Genomic DNA, 19,610 nt, shown 5'->3' on the forward strand with positions numbered 1-19,610 from the left:
AACTTTTTAAATGGGGTCAATTCAGTCCCTCAGACTGTTGGGAGGCCTGAACTGGCTGGCTGGGTGTGGCCAGGTGGTCAGGACTGGGTGAGTGTGGCCAATTTAGCAGTCCATTTTGCCAATTTAGCAGTCCATTAAATAATACACACAAACTAAACTTCAATTTGTTTTGCCCCTGGGGGTGTTTTATTTGCTTTTGTTTGCATGTTGCTCTTTTGTTTAGGAGTCTAGTGGTCCACTTCAGGAAACTGTTTTGCAGCAACCCATTTTTGGCTGCAGTACCTCTCTGCTGTCCAAAAACAGGTATTTCCGGAAATACCAGAAGTAACTAAATGGGCCCATTTTTTGGCCTCCAAAGGCTGCAGAGCTTCCCTTGAGCCCCCAGGAGGGTGAAAAGTTTCCCCAGGGCTCCAGAGGCACTCCGGAGACTAAAAATGGGCATTTCCGGTATTTCCAGAAGACCCGTTTTTTGGCCTCCCGAGGCTGCAGAGGCTTCGCTCGAGCCTCTGGGGGGCCTAAAACAGCCTCAAACGGGCTGAAAATGAGCTGGGATGCATGCCCATGCACACTGCAGTTAAGTTGGGGTTGGCGCTTGTGTTAAGTTTGGGCTGGGGCTTGTGTGCCCGCACAAATGGCTCTGTGCCACACGTGCCATAGGTTCGCCATCACGGCTTTACTTGGTTTATGAATGCAGAGAAGGAAAAATATACAAACACACATGCACAGTTTGTCATTTTGGTTCAGTAACTCAGCATGCAGTCTCAAAATGTGAAATATGATGTGTGGTCTGGAGTTTTGAGTCATTGATACAGCAACAATTATCACAATATTTTTACTATAAATGCCTTAGGAAAACATTTATTCGCATTTATTTAAATCTTATCTAAATGTTGTTACCTACTTCAACTTCTGTTACTTATTTGATTTATATAGCTACTAATTTCACATGCGACTTTAGATAGCTTATCATTATATATCTTTTTCATATTTTTAATGATGTCATTTTGTATCACTTTTAATTGTTGTAAAATTCTCTGGATGGTATCTAAAGATCATTATTTTAAATAAATATTTCCAAAGAAACACATTCATTGGGTGTGAATCCGGTCTGATTTAAAACCTTCTTAATGCTGCAGTGAAGCTGCCTACACAATTCTTGAGGAGGCAATGAGTTCGTCTTAATTTCAAGGTTGCACATTTTACCATTGTATCTTATTCAATATGCAAATTTGCTTTTCAAAGTAACTGGGTAAATGTTTTATGTATTTTTATCTGCATTAAAGCTAACATACAGATTTTTAATAGTACATACAGTTTTGGAAGTGCTTTTTTACTAATACTGAATGCATTTATCATGTTAAACCACTTAACATTTTAAAAAAACTTTATTTCAACATATAAATTACACATATATATTTGGAAAGGCTAAATTGGATAAGTTATCATAAAAATACAAATTTAAAGTTTAGAAAGCAATTTCTAAACTTTAACATTTTATATATATTTTCACAGATTCATTAGATTTTGAAGCATATTATTAGGCTGCTGAATGAGTAGACAAAAATATTTGATTTACATTTGACATTAACAATTTAGAAAACAAAAACCTGAAAATTCAGTAACAGGTTCAGTTTGTGATGATAAACTCATCTGCATTGTTTTCTTGCTCTTGACTTATTAATAATTGTCAATAAGTGAAATTGCTCTCTAAATTACCCTTCAATAGTCGCAAGCTGAATAAACAGAAAAAAGGCTGTTTAGGACAGTCGAAGGGATTATATTTTAAAAATGGGAACTGAAAACTATCTAGAATAGTATGTTGTTTGAAGACATTTTATATAACTGGCAGGTAGACTGAAAATTATAGCGACTATACAGCAGAAACGAGGCAGGGAAGTTTCAATTCTAATTTCTACATATTTAAGATATTCCTGCTTCCAAAGAGTACAACAAAATATTTCTTAACTAAAAACACTGTTCAGGAAAGAATATTGATTCCTTCTGCACTGTCTTTTAATACTTATTAATAGAGTTAACATACTAATTAAGTAGCAAGATAAGATGGCTGGTGCAACGATTAGTGCTGTGGTTAGGGTTAGCATGTGCCGCACCTAGGTAATCTGGAAAGAATCTGGGACAAATTGGGCACTCCTAACTTGCAATGGTTATCAGGGCTCTGCACATAACACCTTATGAAACTTCCCAAGTGAAATCTTGGAATTGCACCGCAGTTGCTAAAGGCAGCTACACAATTCAGAGCATTAACAAGTGGTTGGCTGGTGCTATGTGGGTGTAAAAGGGCTGAAGCACTTTCAAATTTCCTTTCAAATCTAAAGCTCCTCACATCAATCATAACCGTAATTATTATCATTGAAAAATCACAAAATAGATATGATTACAAAAGTGTCAATCTACTCATCTCTAAGGGTATACACCATGGAATTATATTAACATACTGAGTTCAGTTTTTATTCTGGTTGATGTATGCTTTCAGCATGTGCATACAGTACGTGTAACTTTTATGTGCATTTTTATTTATTAGATTTGTTTGTTGCCCATCTTGTTTCAAAGGAACTCTGGGCGGCTTACAACATTAAAAGCATTAAATATGTAGAAAACAATAAAAATGGAATTTCAAACAAATATACAGTTATAGTTAAAAGATGGGAAGGAGAGAACAGGATGCACTGGGGGGAGGTTGTCTTCATTCAACCACCACCTCCATTGTGATGCCAGAAGCAGATCTTTAGGCTCTTGCGGAAGGTCAAAAGGGTGGGAGCCAATTGAGCTGCAGGGGCAGGACGTATGGCAGAGAAGACCCTTCTCCTGGACCCCATCAGCCAAAATTCCTTGACTTGAGGGCCCCCGCAGCATGCATGTTCCGCCAGTATGGGTGGGATGAGCCAGTCCCAATGGGGCAAACAGTTCTTCAAATAACTTGGACCCATGTTATGCAGGGATTTAATAAACCAGTAATAAACCAATACGTTGATTTGCATCCAAAAGCAAACCAGCAGCCAGTGTAGCTCACGGAGCAGTGGTGAAACATGGGCCAGCTTTGGAGCTCCAAGAACTGCCTTTGCTGCTGCATTCTGCACAAGTTGAAGCTTCCAAATGTTCTTCAAGAATAGCCCCATGTAGAGGACATTCAGTAGTCCAAACACTGAAATGCATTTCAAAATGTATTTATATTTTCTCTAATCTGTGAATCGAAAAGGATATTTAAAAGGTCCCACAAGCATGTTTCAGGGGCTTTTGGAACAAGGAAGCTATGCAACTGCAAATACCTTTTTCTGCAGGAAACAAACTAAATTTTAGGTAAGAATTGTTTGCATTAGGGCAATATTTTGTGAGGGTCATGTTTCATTTTATATCTTTGTTTTTAAATAAGCGTGCTGTTTTATTTCAGAAGATTTTAAGAAATAGTTTGCAGAGGAATATAGAAATGTTCAACTCTTTAAGGGAAGAAAAGCTGAAGACATTTAAAATGCAGAAGAAAGCAAAAATCACAACCAATTACTATTTTCAAAGATCTTCTGAGAGTCACAAAATGAAGCCTTGGACCTATATATAATTTGGCTTAGCTATAATTATGAATTGGATCCACATGAGAAAATAGGAACATAAAGGGCTCTTTCTTATTCAGTTTAGTAGAAATTTATACTTTTAAAAACCAAATGGCACTCCACATTCAGGCAATATGCACACATACGGAACGCTCAAGAGTCAGCATTTCAGTACTCCTAAAGATTGCTGCGTTATTGAGGATTTTGACTGTGTGCCAATAATATTTTCTTCTCTTCTTGCTCCTAAATGTCATTAAGCAACTTGAAATCTTCTCCTAGAGAGAGATGGATTTTTTTGGAATGACCTGGCATGGAACTGTGCACCTGTAAGAAGAAAAAAGAATCAGGCAATAGAGACTTAAGTAGATACAGTCCATTGCACCCAGAAGATACAACCCCGATTTTTTTTTCAGAAGCTTACTTTCTAGTGTTGTTCTGTGCTGCAGAGAAGGCTAGTTTAAACCAGGAAAGATAACCAGGTTCTGTAATTGTGTGCCCTTAATTCTGTCACCAAGAAGTGTATTCTAGGTGGTACTTGTTTACCAATCACTCATTCAATGACTTCCACTATACTAAACAAGAAGTATTTATGACTGGTCCTCATGCACATAGCTTTCCCAGCAACCCCACAGTATGAATGTGATTCAGGTGCTTTGCAACCATGTTGCATTTACAACAGTTGCAGCATTTTGTAGTCACCTGATCATAATTAGCAACTTTTCCTGACAATCCAACCTGGGATGGGCTTCCCAGGACCTTCCCATTTCCTACAAACCCCCACATTCCTTACCCATGAATCCTACCACTTCTTACTTAAAAGATATTCAATATTGCAAAACAATGGCATCTTTGTGTTTTTTCATCTTTCAACACATCGTCAGATTAGCCTATGGGAGTTTTGCAGTTCACTTTTTCTTTTATTTGGAAAAACGTTTTCACTTCATATGCATCTCACTCATTGGGAAAAATATATTTGGACTAGAAGGTATTCTGACACGGTACTAGTTATGTTGCACAGATGGTCAGCTAAGTTTATAAGATTTTGAAATAGCAATAATTAGTTTGGGTCCAGAAAGAGGAGGAAAAATATTGCTTATTGTTGCTTTTGTTTGCATATAATCCCTAGAAGAATGGTATTTTGGTCCAAGAGTTGTAGTATATAGAAAAACAGTCTGCCTGGCCTCAGCAACCTACTTGAAAAAAACCAAAAGTATTTCCAGAATGCATGTAGGACACTAGTTCCTCTGGGTAGATGAAGTGGCTCTGCAAATATCTCAACTAATAGGATTAGAAAGATTAAATCCAATACCAAATTAAAGCTGGAAGCATATTAGCAACCAAGACAGTACCTGTATCACAGGTCTAGTGAGTTCCTGGCACATAGTCCCGGATAATAAGTACATTATTTAATTGTTGCATTTTACACCAATTGTATGTTCAAATGGCCTTTAAAGGTAGCTCCACGTAGAACACATTGTGGATATTAAATCAGGATAGGAGATATAGCAATAGACTTATATACCACTCCATAGTGCTTTACAGCACATTCTGAGCAATTTACAGATGTAAGCATATTGCGTCCATCAATCTGGGTCCTGATTTTACCAACCTCAGAAGGATGAATGGCTGAGTCAACCTTGAGCCAGTCAGGATCGAACTCCTGGCTGTGGGTAGAGTTAGCCTTCTATACTCCATTCTAACCACGACAGTAAATATGTTTTCTGCTATAATCTGAAGGGATATTGAGCTGATAAATTGATTAGCAGTTGATCATCACACTGTATTCCTCAAATATGTATCCTTCAACCCTAAAGAAATCCATTATTGTCAACTTTTTTAAGTAGGAGTTGGCAGGAATGGAATGTACTTCAATGACATTTCATTATTGCATCAGACACTTGAAAACCTATCAACTTTCTCCTCTGTTTCTCATATTACAATCAAGGGAAATTGTTTTGAATTTGGTTCTCATGTTTTCTACCTTCCCAGCCCTCGGATATCTGTTTTGTTCAGTATTCTTTTTCCCCTTCTTCGAGTCAAACCCCCATTTAATCACAATCAGCAAAATATTTCGTTGACTTCGAACTCTCAAGTGCAACATTTCTCACTAAAGTTTTCAAGGAAGTAGTATCCCTGTAATTACCCACACATCTGAAAAAGGCTGACCTTTTCATTCAGGCTTTTGGCCAGCATATGAAATCAGGATTGCTTTGATCAGTTCGGAAGATGATCTACACAAGAACCAAATGTGGATTACAGAAAAATTATTTTACTGGACTGCCAAGCAGGACTGGGCCTTTCGGTACAGTATTTACCATCACAGGATTTTAATGGGAGATGACTTTTCACTTTGAAATGCTTGGTCTTCTGTGTTCTCTTCCTGCTGCCAGCATGTTAAATATAATAATTTTGAAATCACTCATTCCTATAATCCTAAAGCATCTAGTCCTATACTCACTTTTGAAAAATATACTTAATGAAACAGATCTTACCTGTTACTATCCCTTGGCCCATCCACAACTGATTAGCAAGATCCATAGAAGTTACTGACCTTTTCTGAGGTGTATCTGACTGAAAAAGATATATGGTGCTTTAAATTAGTAATATGCTTTGCTTCTTTTGATAATTAGATATTAGATTAGAAGCAAGGAGATCCAAGGTCTTGTCCTACCTTAGTCACAGAACACATCACTCACTCACAGACCTAATTAGAATCTGGCTCTGTGATAAATCAACTGATAAACAAACCCCTTGTTTCATCATGCTTTGATAGCTTCATTGTAAAAACAATACTTGGGAAGCTCTGGTCACAGTCATTCATGTCCTGGTCGCCTTCTGGATGGATTACTATAGGATATACTATGGTACTTAGGGCTGTCCTTGAAGAGTGTCTAGAAGCTTCAGCTGGTGCAAAATGTAATGGCATGGCAATTATGTGTGCCCCAGAAAAGTACACATACTACTGCTTTGCAAGTTGACTGTCACTGAATACAACTCAGGGATTATGGTTTATCATAAACCATGATCAATCTCAAGTCATGGTTATTGATAATCAATCTAGTTCGTTAATATACTTTGTGAACAGTTTATAAACTATAATTACTGATTAATAAAAAATGACAAATTAAGATTAAGAGACAATTAAATGAGTAACTGACAAGTTCCAGACATATCTGTGAGAATAGCACATTTGTTACTCATTCATTGCAACTTTTTTTTTTTTTTTGATGGAGGAGGCAATCGTTTGCCTTCAAGTCAGTGTTGACTTCTGGCAATTGCCTGGACAAGTCCCTGTACTTTTCTTGGTAGGGTTTTACCATTGTCTGCTTCCTGGGACTAAGACAGAATGACTGGTCCAACCTGGCTTTGTGCCTAAAATGAGGCTAGAACTCACAGTCTCCCAGTTTCTAGCCTGATGCCATAACTGCCAAATTGACTCTCATCCCATTTTTACAAACTTTCAAACCTACCCGGAATGTATGAGTTGTGTTGGGCCTTGAAAACTGATCTATTAAGACAGTTCGCTCCCTATGAGGTCGTCGTTCCAGACCGTGAGGTACTGCACTGGATATTCTGCTGTGAAGATGTTTTCCTCTATGCTGAAAATGGAAAGGCAGAAGAAGCAACCAGTTACTGGGTAAAAAAATTCTAAAATGTTATTAGCAGTTGAAGTGAATACAATTATTGTAACCGGGGCTGTGACATTATGTAACATGTGTACATCTCTTTCCTTGAGAGCTTAAGGTTATAGATATGTCTGTAGAGGTAGTCCTTGACTCAACCACAATTGGGAGCAGAATCTGCATTGCTAAGCAAGGTGATTGTCAAATGAGTTATGCCTGATTTTATCTATTTTGTGACAGTTGTCAAGTGAATCATGCAGTTGTTAGGCAAACCAACTTCTCCCATTGTTGGAAGCCAGCTGGGAAGGTCACAAATGATGATCACATGACCCCAGGACACTGCAACACACTGCCAAACATCTAAGTTTGAACATGGGATGCTGCTACAGTTGTAAATGTGAGGATCAGTTGTTACTTTTCTCAACTTTGATTGGTTGCTAAATGAATAATTGTTAGTTGAGGACCTCCGATATAACATTCTGATAAATTCTATATACAGTATCCCTTCCTGCAATACTGCTGTGCACCAGAGCTCAAATAGTTCTGAAAGCTAACGTGTTGTAAAACGTATTGTAAAACTGCTGATTGATGAGCAAAATTCCCAAGAGAGGATTTGAACTTCATAAGAGTAAAGTCTGTTTTTTTTATATTATCATGAGGATGAAGCTGGTCATATCCTGCTGCCTGGTGGTCAATGCAACTATTTTTCAACTGACTTTTTATTGTCTCCTCACAAATGACTAATTTTTCAACCAGCCTCTGAGCACCTAGGCAAGCAAGTTCTAAAATTACCTATTTAGACTTCTTCAAAGGAGCTTCAGATGAAGATAACATGTTTTAGCATGTTAGCCGCTCAAGACTAGAAAAGGTTATTGTGTTTAAAGAATGCTATAAATTCCAAAGGCTGTGTAAGTGGAGCATACTAAATTTATGATCATTTTTTTTCAAAAATATGGAATTGCCATGCATGGGAAGGACTTCTCACTGTTTTAATGAGAAGATTAATAGGGGTTGTTTTGCCAATGGAATAGTGTCACAAATACAGTTAAAATGGAACTATTTGGAGTTGAATAATGTACCCGGTTTTACCATCCTTTGCTAACACAAACTTCTTTAATGTACTTCCAAGTGCAGCTCCAAGTCTTGTCCTTTATACCTTCTCTATCAGAAAACCAGACTAGAAAGGGAACTCTGATCCCACAGGCTGCATTTTGTCTAGATTTGCAGTTCAAGTGATTAAAATAGCTGGCCTTATAATGTGTATTAGACTATTAGAACTACAATTTCATAACTACAAAGCTTAACGTACACTCCAGTATTTGGTAATAATGTTTTTAATGCAAGATGTACTGGCTTATTATGTAAATTTTCATAGCAAGAAAATTTGTGTTAATGTAACAGAAACAATAAAACTGAGAAAGCTGGAAAAACAAGTTCATGCTAATGTTCAGAACTTAAACTTCTAAAATCAAACACCATCTACTAAATTATATTTTCTTCACATAACTCATTCTTTCTATGTGAAAAACTATAAATGATGTAAAGAGTGGCCAAAATTCTATTTTAAAAAAATCTCTCTTATTTTAACCTTGATCAAACAAACCAAAATTATATTCCTTTCTTTAATAACAATCCTGATTTTTAATTCATATAAATGTTATTGTAGGATCTTTCTTTTTCCCATTGAAAAGGCTTACTTGAAGTTTGGCAAATCTGATGTACCGTATTTCCCCATGTATAAGCACCCCCTTTGTATAAGCCACCCCCCCAATTTTTGGACTGTGAAGTTTTGAAAAAAATATTTTATTAGAGAAACAAGTTATGAAGAAAGAAAATTTACAAAGAAACAAAATTCGACGTCTAGATCTACAACTTCGGTCATGACGCCGAAAGCGGTGCGGGCGACGCTAGCAATCTACGCATCGGAACGAGAGTAGGAACGAAGCATTCAGGCCGATGCCTAGCGTATGCATTTCTATTGCGTACTCGCACTCGTAATCGTATCATCACGTACAATTTTTACAAAAAAGTATAGCATACTGCTGGAAAACCAGTTTATTCCTACTTTATTATTTTATGCATTTTTCACGTATAAAAAGTGTACCTGCTTTGTATATGCCACCCCCCTACTTTTTGGGCTTGAAAATTTTGGAAAAAAGGGGTGGCTTATACATGGGGAAATACAGTAAATTCAGTAAAAAGACATTATTCAGGTCATTGTCTTGATTTGTCGTTTATGTTTCCCCCTTTGATTTTCAAAGCTTTAACCAGCTTCTTTTATATATCTAATAAAAAATCTTTATTAGATCATTCTCTTGGCTTCTCATTTATTATTCCACTTTCATTGTCTTCTCTATATTGCAATCCAGACTTTTTCCTATCACTTGTAGGTTCAGTTTAGATAGCTTGCTATTTTGTAATCCACACTTTTTAAAATATATCTAATCTTTCTGATTCCACTATTTCTACCTCAAACAAACAATATCAATTAAATATTGATATTGATGACATTACAGCTACTAGTTATTGGTGTCATTCTTCAAAGATCTTGTTGAATATTTCAAATGTTATGGCATTTTGTGTGATTTTGTAAATCCCAAACTTAATCTAAACCCACAGGAGTTAATTTACTTAGTCTAAACTAAAGGTAGGGTTTTAGTTTCCCTTTTTCCTGGAATGTAGTTTCCTCTAATATCCAATTTTTTAAAGATTTATTTTTTACCCTGATTTTTTTTTCATATTTAAATCAAGGTGGCAAACATACCTAATATTTCTTCCTTCTCCTACTTATCCAACAATAGCGAACCAATGAGTTATGTTGGCCTGAGAGTGAGTGACTGGCCCAAAATGATCCAGCTGGTTTTCATGCCTAAGACGGACAAACTCACAGTCTCCTGCTATAGACCAACACCTTAACAACTACACCAATTTAAATAATAGTTTCTTATCTCTGTTATGAGTTACAGTAGCCAGAATAGTTTTGGTTCTCATGAAAGTGGTTATTTTATATTGTTAGTTCCAACATCTTACACAGTAAACGTTTCAATATTCCAAATATTGGTCTGGACCCTTAATTTGTTTATAACTTTCTTGATTCAAAATCTTGTTTAGTTTTTGTTTATTTCACATTCTTTAAGTTCTTAAAGTTATGGTTAATTTTTCTTTTGTTCAGAAACAAAATTAGGTTTACCAGGTGACTATACAAACTAGTCATTCCAAAGACTTCTAATACTTTAAAATATTTAAATAAGTTTTCAGAGGGATTAGAAGTATAATTAGCATAGTATCCTTTTAAAAGGTCTGCTGCAATTATGAGTTTATGATTGATCTCTTTGTCTCCTCACTCAGACCCACTAGAAATTGCTCTCTTGCAGTCCCCTCATGAGGAGCAGCCATCCAAGCACATATGAGTGATTTCCCATCATCTCCTTCACCAAATAGTTTTCAAAGAACCGGGTCAATCATTGGTTCTTTAGTCTTTGCAACAGTCACGAATGGAGATGTATTTAGGCAAAGCATACTTGCTATATATAGATCTATTTTATATAACTGAATAATTTATATAACAGACATAAGTTTTAGCTTTACATCAATACTATTAGGCACAGAGGAAAAGTGCATTGTGTAAGACTGCTTAAGGAAGTTTCATAGCTGAAAGAAACTATGAACGTGTGGGTGGATGTGTACATTTTGGGATTATGCAAAGATTTGATTAAAAGTTTTATTGGCAACTTCATCCAACAACTGGTCACAATCAAGTTGAGTTTTTCTTTAATTTGATGTGTACACCCTAAATCCATGATGGAGAAGCTATGGCACATGTGCCAGAGGTGGCACACAGAGCCCTCTCTGTGGGCACACGAGCCCCAGTTCAGCTCCGCCATGCATACGTGCACACCACCCACCGGTCAGTTTGTCTTCGGGTCTCTGCTGTGCATGCTCAGGGAATAGGGGCATATGCAGGAAATATGCATGCATGCATGGGGGTGAGATGTATGCACGGGGGACGCACGCATGTTGCATTTGGGGGATGTGCGCGTATGTGCGCTTTGGGCACCCAGTGCCGAAAAGGTTAGCTATCACTGCCCTAGATTCTATAGAGATAGAGAAATATGAAAACAAGTATTCAATCATTCATGGCCCAAATAATGTAGATGTCTTACAAAACTTAAGCGTAGTCCAGGGACTGAAAGGTATTGATCAATGGTGTCTGAATTTATGGGTGGCAACTTGTTCCGGACAGCAGGTGTAAATGGAGATGGCAAACGATCTAAGGTAGTGCATCTGTAAGAAAGCAGCATGGACACAGGAATTAACTCTTATTTCAGGTCCTTAAACTGCTACACTTTAATCCAGTACAGTGAATAAATAACAATTCTGTTGCATATATAGAGATATTAAATATTCAATCTTCTCTAATATAGTGACTTTCAAAAACTGCACTTCTGGAAATTCTGGATATTATAGTCCTAGCACATCTGGAGGGGTCAAACTGGGAAAGGAGAATCTCTTTGAAGCACAAGACATCCACTTAAATAGTGCATATCTTTCCACTTAAAAATCTGGATCTTATTACTTTAGTTCCTCATACCTGCTTAGTTCCTCATACAGGATTCTATCATTACTCTTATTATTCTTCATATGTCTACTTTGTATTACAAGTACACAAAAAAAGAGATCTGCATGAGCCAAATTTACTACACTGCTAAAATGAGTAAATTTTGCAGGCTCGGTTACATTCTTTAGATTAATTTGCTTCTAAGATCACAATGAATCTAATTTTTATAGCTTGAAGGATAGCATCTTTAGACTATTTAGTTTTCTTCTAAATGCAGTGTTTGTGTCTCAGAATCACAAAATTATTTCTCAGTGCTGTCCAAATTCTATCATCTGAACTCAACAGGATCAATATAGTAGGAAAGAACAGAAATAAGATCGTACAATTTTGTTCCTCGCAGGACCTCATCACTGTAAACATTGGGAGTCTTTAAACGTAGTTGGTCTTGTGCTAATGATGGTAACCTACGATGGCCTACTATTTTCTTAGACGATCCAGGCAACACTCGAGGTAATGCTGAGATATTGCTATCAGTCATTCGCCCCACTCGATTCTTTGATGAATTAATACTGGAACCCACACCCTGGAGCTTGTCTTCTTGTTCATACCTGAAAAAGACAGTTTCAACCAAACATCACTCCATTTATATAAGATTAACGTCTTAAGCAACCTGAAGCTGAATAATAAGTGGATCAGCATTCCCCAATAAAGAAATGCATAAATTGGAATCAATTCCAATTCCATTGGAATCAATCCAATTGGAATCAATTGGAAAACTAATTCTGCACCAAGTGAGAAATCAAATAAGTTCCTAACCAACCTAGCTGACAACTTTGTTGTCCAAAAGGTAAAGGGTGAAACTAGAGGGATTGCCATACTGGACTTAATTCTTACAAACAGAGAAGAAGCGATAGAGGGAGTTGAAACTGCAGGAACCTTGGGTGAGAATGACCAGGTCATAGTAGAATACAACATAACACAAACACAAGCAATAGAAAATAATGACACCAGAGTCTTGGATTTTAAAAGAGCTGATTTTAATAAACTCGGAGACAACTTGGGAAAGATTCCATGGATGAAAATCCTGAAAGGGGAAAACAACTCAAGAATCTTGGGAAACTCTGAAAAGTACGATCATAGAAGCCCAGACCAGCACAATGCCACTGAGAAAGAAAAACAAGAAATCCAAGAAGAAACCAGCATGGCTGCACAAAGATCTCTCTGGCAAATTGAAAGAAAGTAAGTACAAGTACAAAAAATGGAAAGAAGGACATACAACTAAGGCAGAATATCAGCAGATAGCCAGAATCTGCAAAGATGAAGTCAGGAAAGCAAAGGCTCAGAACAAATAAAGGCTTGCAACAAAAGTCAAAAATAATTTTAAAAAAAGTTTCTTCCAACATATAAATAACAAGAAAAAAATCAAGGAAACAGTTGGTCCACTAAAGAGAGAAGATGGCAAGGAAGTAACAGGCAACAGAGAGAAAGCAGAACTGCTTAACTCATTCTTTGCATCAGTCTTCACGCAAAAAGAAACTATAGCTCAACCCACCAAAAACATAACTGTAAAAGACAGACCAGAAATAAAGTTAAAATAAGCAAAAAAAATAGTAAGAGAAAACCTGTCTGATCTTGATGAACACAAATCACCGGGGCCTGATGGATTACATCCCAGAGTTTTAAAGGAGCTGGCAGAGGTCATCTCAGAACCACTGCATCATATCTTTCAAAAATCCTGGAACACCAGGAACTATGAGAAGACTGGAAAAGAGCTGATGTGGTTCCCACCTTCAAAAAAGGGGAAAAAAAACAGACCCAGGAAACTACAGACCAATCAGCCTAACATCAATACCCGGGAAGATCCTGGAAAAGATAATAAAAAAAAGAGATCTGCCAACATCTAGAAACAAGTAAAATAATAACTAGCAGTCAGCACGGGTTTGTTAAGAACATGCCAAACCAATCTTATTTCATTCTTTAACATAGTGACTAAAATAGAAGACCAGCAAAATACTATGGACGTAATATACTGCTCAAAAAAATAAAGGGAACACTTAAACAACGCAATGTAACTTCAAGTCAATCACACTTCTGTGAAATCAAACTGTCCACTTAGGTAGCAACACTGATTGACAATCAATTTCACATGCTGTTGTGCAAATGGAATAGACAAGAGGTGGAAAGCAGAGGCAGTTAGCAAAACATCCCCAATAAAGGAGTGGTCTGCAGGTGGTGACCACAGACCACTTCTCAGTTCCTATGCTTTATGGCTGATGGTTTGGTCACTTTTGAATGCTGGCGGTACTTTCACTCTAGTGGTAGCATGAGACGGAGTCTACAACCCACACAAGTGGCTCAGGTAGTGCAGCTGCTCATCCAGGATGGCACATCAATGCGAGCTATGGCAAGAAAGTTTGCTATGTCTGTCAGCATAGTGTCCAGAGAATGGAGGTGCTACCAGGAGACAGGCCAGTACATCAGGAGACGTGGAAGAGGCCGTAGGAAGGCAACAACCCAGCATCAGGAATGCTACCTCCACCTTTGTGCAAGGAGGGACAGGAGAAGCACTGCCAGAGCCCTGCAAAATGACCTCTAGCAGGCCACAAATGTGCATGTGGCTGCTCAAATGATCAGAAACAGACTCCATGAGGTGGTATGAGGGCTCGACGTCCACAGGTGGGGCTTGTGCTTACAGCCCAACACCGTGCATGACGTTTGGCATTTGCCAGAGAACACCAAGATTGGCAAATTCACCACTGGTGCCCTGTGCTCTTCACAGATGAAAGCAGGTTCACACTGAGCATGTGACAGACGTGACAGGGTCTGGAGACGCCATGGAGAACATTCTGCTGCCTGCAACATCCTCCAGCATGACCGGTTTGGCAGTGGGTCAGTAATGGTGTGGGGTGGCATTTCTTTAGGGGGCTGCACAGCCCTCCATGTGCTCGCCAGAGGTAGGCTGACTGCCATTAGGTACCGAGATGAGATCCTCAGACCCCTTGTGAGACCATATGCTGGTGTGGTAGGCCCTGGGTTTGTCCTAATGCACGACAATGCTAGACCTCATGTGGCTGGAGTTCCTGCAAGACAAAGGCATTGATGCTATGGACTGGCATGCCTGTTCCCCAAACCTGAATCCAATTGAGCACATCTGGAACATCATGTCTCGCTCCATCCACCAACGCCACATTGCACCACAGACTGTCCAGGAGTTGGGGGATGCTTTAGTCCAGGTGTGGGAGGAGATCCCTCAGGAGACCATCCGCCACCTGATCAGCAGCATGCCCAGGTGTTGTAGGGAGGTCATAAAGGCACGTGGAGGCCACACACACTACTGAGCCTCATTTTGACTTGCTTTAAGGACATTACATCAAAGTTAGATCAGCCTGTAGTGTTTTTTTCCACTTTAATTTTGAGTGTAACTCTAAATCCAGACCTCCATGGGTTGCTAAATTTGATTTCCATTGATAATTTTTGTGTGATTTTGTTGTCAGCACATTCAACTATGTAATGAACAAAGTATTTAATAAGAATATTTCATTCATTCAGATCTAGGATGTCTTATTTTTGTGTTCTTTATTTTTGTATATTTAGATTTCAGCAAGGCATTCGACACAATAGACCACAACTTACTTCTTAGTAAGCTAGAAAAAAGTAAAATAGATAGCACCACCACTAGATGGACTCGCAACTGGCTGATGAACCATACTCATCGAGTAGTCCTTAATGGTTCTAAGTCTACGTGGAGGGAAGTAAGTAGTGGGGTGTGCCACAAGGTTCTGCCTTACTCTTCAATATCTTCATTAATAACTTAGATGAGGGAATAGAAAGGGAACTTACCAAATTTGCAGATGATACTAAGTTGGCAGGAATAGCTAACACCCAAGAAGATAGGCTCTAGATCCAGATGGATCTTGACAGACTAGAACACTGGGCCATATCAAACAAAATGAAATTCAATGTAGAGAAAAGTAAAGTCCTACACTTAGGCAAGAAAAAACAAAAGTGCACATATAGACTGGGTGAAACCAGGCTCAATAGCAGTAACTGTGAGAAGGATCTTGGAGTCTTAGTGGACAACCAGCTAAATATGAGCCAGCAACGTGCAGCAGCTAAAAAAAGCTAATGCAATCCTAAGTGTATTAACAAGAGGGATACAATCAAGATCAAGTGAGGTACTAATACCACTCTGTAAAGCCTTAGTAAGACCACACCCAGAATACTGCATCCAGTTTTGGTCACCACATTATAAAAAAGATGTTGAGACTCTAGAAAAAGTACAAAGAAGAGCAACCAGGATGATTAGGGGACTGGAGGCTAAAACATACAACGAACAGTTGCAGGAACTGGGCTTGGCTAGTCTAGTAAAGAGAAGGACCAGGGGAGACATAATAGCAGTCTTCCAATATCTGAGGGGCTGCCACAGAGAGGAAGGGGTCAAGCTATTTTCTAAAGCACCTGTAGGCCAGACAAGGAATAATGGATGGAGACTGAACAAGGAGAGATTCAACCTGGAAATAAGGAGATGGTGAAACAGAGGCCAGAGGGCGACGCACGCATCAATTTCTTGCCTGCAGAGAGCTTTCCGGATGACTTCTGACAATGAAACACAGGCCGGGTGCAACATGTGCGAGCGACAGCAAGCGGCCGCAGAAGTGGACCGGCAGCAGAAGTGGACAGGGTGGGGCTATCAGTGCCGCCGCTGCAAGGTGAATCAGTATAAGACACCGCCCTCCCCCCCAAAAATAAGACCTGATGCCTTTTTTGTTGGCAAAAAATATATAGGAACAGGTCTTATTTGTGGGGAAACACGATATTTATCAGTATTCAGTTGGGGGGACAAGTTATATATATGTCTGATTTGCTTTTCATTTTATGCATTCTTGTTTGTGTAGTCTTTAGTTGTATTTTGTTTTCATAATTTTTTCTTTGGGGGGGAGTTTTTATTTTAATATTTTGAATAAAAATAAAATTGATGATCTACTTCTATCAGGTATGTTATTCCTTTTATCATTTTATAAACCCAGTCAATAATCATAATAAACTTTAACTACCTAATTAAAATAAATAAGGCCAGAAACAAATAAACAAATGTAACCTATACAAAAGTGTGATTTTATAAGATCTTTGTAAAACATACTTTTCAATGAAGCTTGAATGTCTCTGTTGTAGTGGTTTAGCTTGAATTGTCATGACACCATTTAAATTGCCATGTGAACTGCTGGAGAAACGGTGGGCCTAAAGAAAGCAACAGAAACAAACACAGATATGCCATTCAATATTTGACATGTTTTTATTTATCTTTTAAGTACAGTAATGTGAATCTTATCCCTTTGTTCCAAAAAAACATTGGGCTCTTTAAACTTATTTTAGTATTTATTTATTTCTGAGTATGTCACAGAAATAATGCAATAATTAAATTATTTTAAATATAATTATTACATATGTTATGTTGTATACATATAAAATGGTGTAATGGAGCATTTGTGAAATTAAATTCAAGATATGAAATAAATTAATATTTAATTTATTTTTATTTCTGTTAATCTCTCTTGCTTGGCTTATTCATACATGCACATATTTTGAGCCTTAGACATGTTGATAAATTACCCTGATTGTATAGATATTGATATTTTTCTTTCATTAAAGTATTGCAATCTACCACGTTGCTCAAAGGTCAAAAGACAAAGAAAATGAAAGAAAGAAACCGTCCTAGGCTTAAGCACCTAAGAACCATGGAAACAAAGGGAACAAAGTAAAAGAGAACATTCAACTAAATACATGAAGGATAGATTGTTCATTCTTAGCATGAAAATTTTTCATATTTTGATGAAAAGATATTAGTTTACCTGGGATTGTCCAAAATGCAGACCAAAAGACATGGATCGAACCTCTGACCCTCTGGATGGAGGAACACTTGCTATATCTAACATCACACGGGAAGGTGGAATATATGACAACTTATTTCCAATAACTTTTGATTTCTCCGTATGCTTGTCATTTTCTAAATTATTAATACATAAAAATAATAAATATACATTCATGAATCAGATAATATCAGAGCCCTCTTAGTTTGCTTCAACTTTGGAAGTAATGCATTATTAATAATTAGTAATAATTGTCACTTTCTCTGTTCAGCTGCCAGGATGTTACGATGCTGCTTCCTAAGGTTGGTAGATAGGTGGTTTTCTGGAGGAACAGGAAGGAAACTGAAGCTATTCTATCAACAGCACACCAATATTCTATTACTTTCATGGCTCAAGATTGGGAAGGTTTTGTTTTTGTTCAGATAGAGATGATGCATGAAGGGGTTCAGATTTAAAGGAAGTCCTAATCTCCTAATGGTTTGGAGAAGTTATTAGGGCTATAATTTATTTATTTATTTTACTTTAAACAATTATATAGTCACCCATTTAAAAACCAACTCTAGGTGGCTTCTAATTCTATTCTATTCTTTCTTTTATATATACATATACATATACATATACATATACATACATACATACAAACATACATACATACAAACATACGGATGTGTATGTGTGTATTTCCAGCATAACTCTGGAATGCCTTGAGCAATTTCAACCAAACTTGGTACACAGATGACTTACTCTCTGGAATCAAATTCTGTGGGGGTAAGACACCCCTAACACCCCTGGCGTGTGTGTGTGTGACTTAAAATGGCTTCTACTGTACAGCATAGTGGACTTGCCATGGTAACAGCTTCACAGTACTCCACAAGGGGGCTCCCTCTTGTGGAGAAATAGAAGACTTGTGATGCTGTGCAAGAGACAGTACAACAGTGCGAGTCCTGACTACAGATTTTCCTGTCTAATACAGGATTGGGATAAATAAATACCTGGGCAATGCTGGGTTATTGGCTAGTCAAATATAAAAACCGCAATAAAACTAAATACATCAAAACATTAAAACCAACGAAAATTTTGCACCAAGTCATATATCCTCACTGGGGGGAAAAGTCAGGACTTCAAAGTTTGGTGGGAGGCCAGGAGAATCAAGGTCTGCTTAACTTCAGCAGGAAAGAGACTGCCACAGAAAAGGAATACTGTTGACTACTTTGGAACAATTTATTTCCACCTAAACTGGCATTTTTATCTCAGCCCTAGTAGATCCCTAGCGCAGAGATTAAAAGACAGTAGCTTCTGAGGTGTCAATCCTTGCTTTATGAGCTTAAAGGATTTCTTTCAGAGAGTTCAAAGCAAGGATGCTGTAAGATGACAGAGCTATCCAATAGGCTAAAGCCCACATTAAGGTTTATGCTGAGGCTCTCAAAGTGACAAAGCAACTGTTTTTTGCCATTGCCCTTGCCACTTCTGCACACCCAGAAGAATCATTTTAAGAGGTTTGTTATCAAGGACCTATTAAAATGGAAGGAGAAACTTCATTGCCTTCTGTGGCATGTCTGGTAGATACCTGCATGTTTGTCCTAGCTTTGGGGTTTTGGTTATAACAGATCCTAGCTATCCATTAAACAGTACTTGCTTTGAATAATTTTCATTCATCCAGCCTAAGGACATGGACAAAATTCTTGGTAAGATAAGACCAATCCAGTCATATTTAACTCTGAAATTATACAATTTGGCATGGACAACTTGCCACAGCCATTTTGCCATGGCCATAGCCATCTCACCACAGCTAACCCACTGTGGACATTTCTCTCACCATCAAACCACAGCCAACTCACTCAGCCAACTCACTGTGGGACAATTCCATGCCAGATAAATCAATGCAATGAATGTTATCCACCACGGTTTCTTTGACTTTATTTCCATTGACAAAAATTGAAAGAGGGTCAAAGAAACAGTGGCAGATAACGTTTATTGCATTGGGTTATCCTGCATG

At 37.9% G+C, this 19,610-nt stretch overlaps 1 protein-coding gene across 2 annotated transcripts in view; it reads right to left on the reverse strand.

Moving 5' to 3' along the window:
* Window positions 1-3,571: 3,571 nt before the first annotated feature.
* Window positions 3,572-19,610, reverse strand: part of FAM149A (family with sequence similarity 149 member A) — a 47,063-nt gene continuing 31,024 nt past the window's right edge. For both annotated transcript variants that reach the window (XM_087936272.1, XM_026697912.2), the window contains exons 8-14: window positions 17,597-17,751; window positions 16,888-16,985; window positions 12,131-12,355; window positions 11,353-11,473; window positions 7,037-7,165; window positions 6,059-6,137; window positions 3,572-3,890 (exon numbers count right to left, since the gene is read on the reverse strand). In XM_087936272.1, the coding sequence (XP_087792398.1) occupies window positions 3,820-3,890; window positions 6,059-6,137; window positions 7,037-7,165; window positions 11,353-11,473; window positions 12,131-12,355; window positions 16,888-16,985; window positions 17,597-17,751 (878 nt within the window). In that variant the 3' untranslated portion in view covers window positions 3,572-3,819. The remainder of the gene's footprint in view (window positions 3,891-6,058; window positions 6,138-7,036; window positions 7,166-11,352; window positions 11,474-12,130; window positions 12,356-16,887; window positions 16,986-17,596; window positions 17,752-19,610) is intronic.

Source organism: Pseudonaja textilis, chromosome 6 (genome assembly GCF_049901715.1).
Source record: "Pseudonaja textilis isolate UNSWEBS1 chromosome 6, rPseTex1.2, whole genome shotgun sequence".
Classification (NCBI taxonomy): domain Eukaryota; kingdom Metazoa; phylum Chordata; class Lepidosauria; order Squamata; family Elapidae; genus Pseudonaja; species Pseudonaja textilis.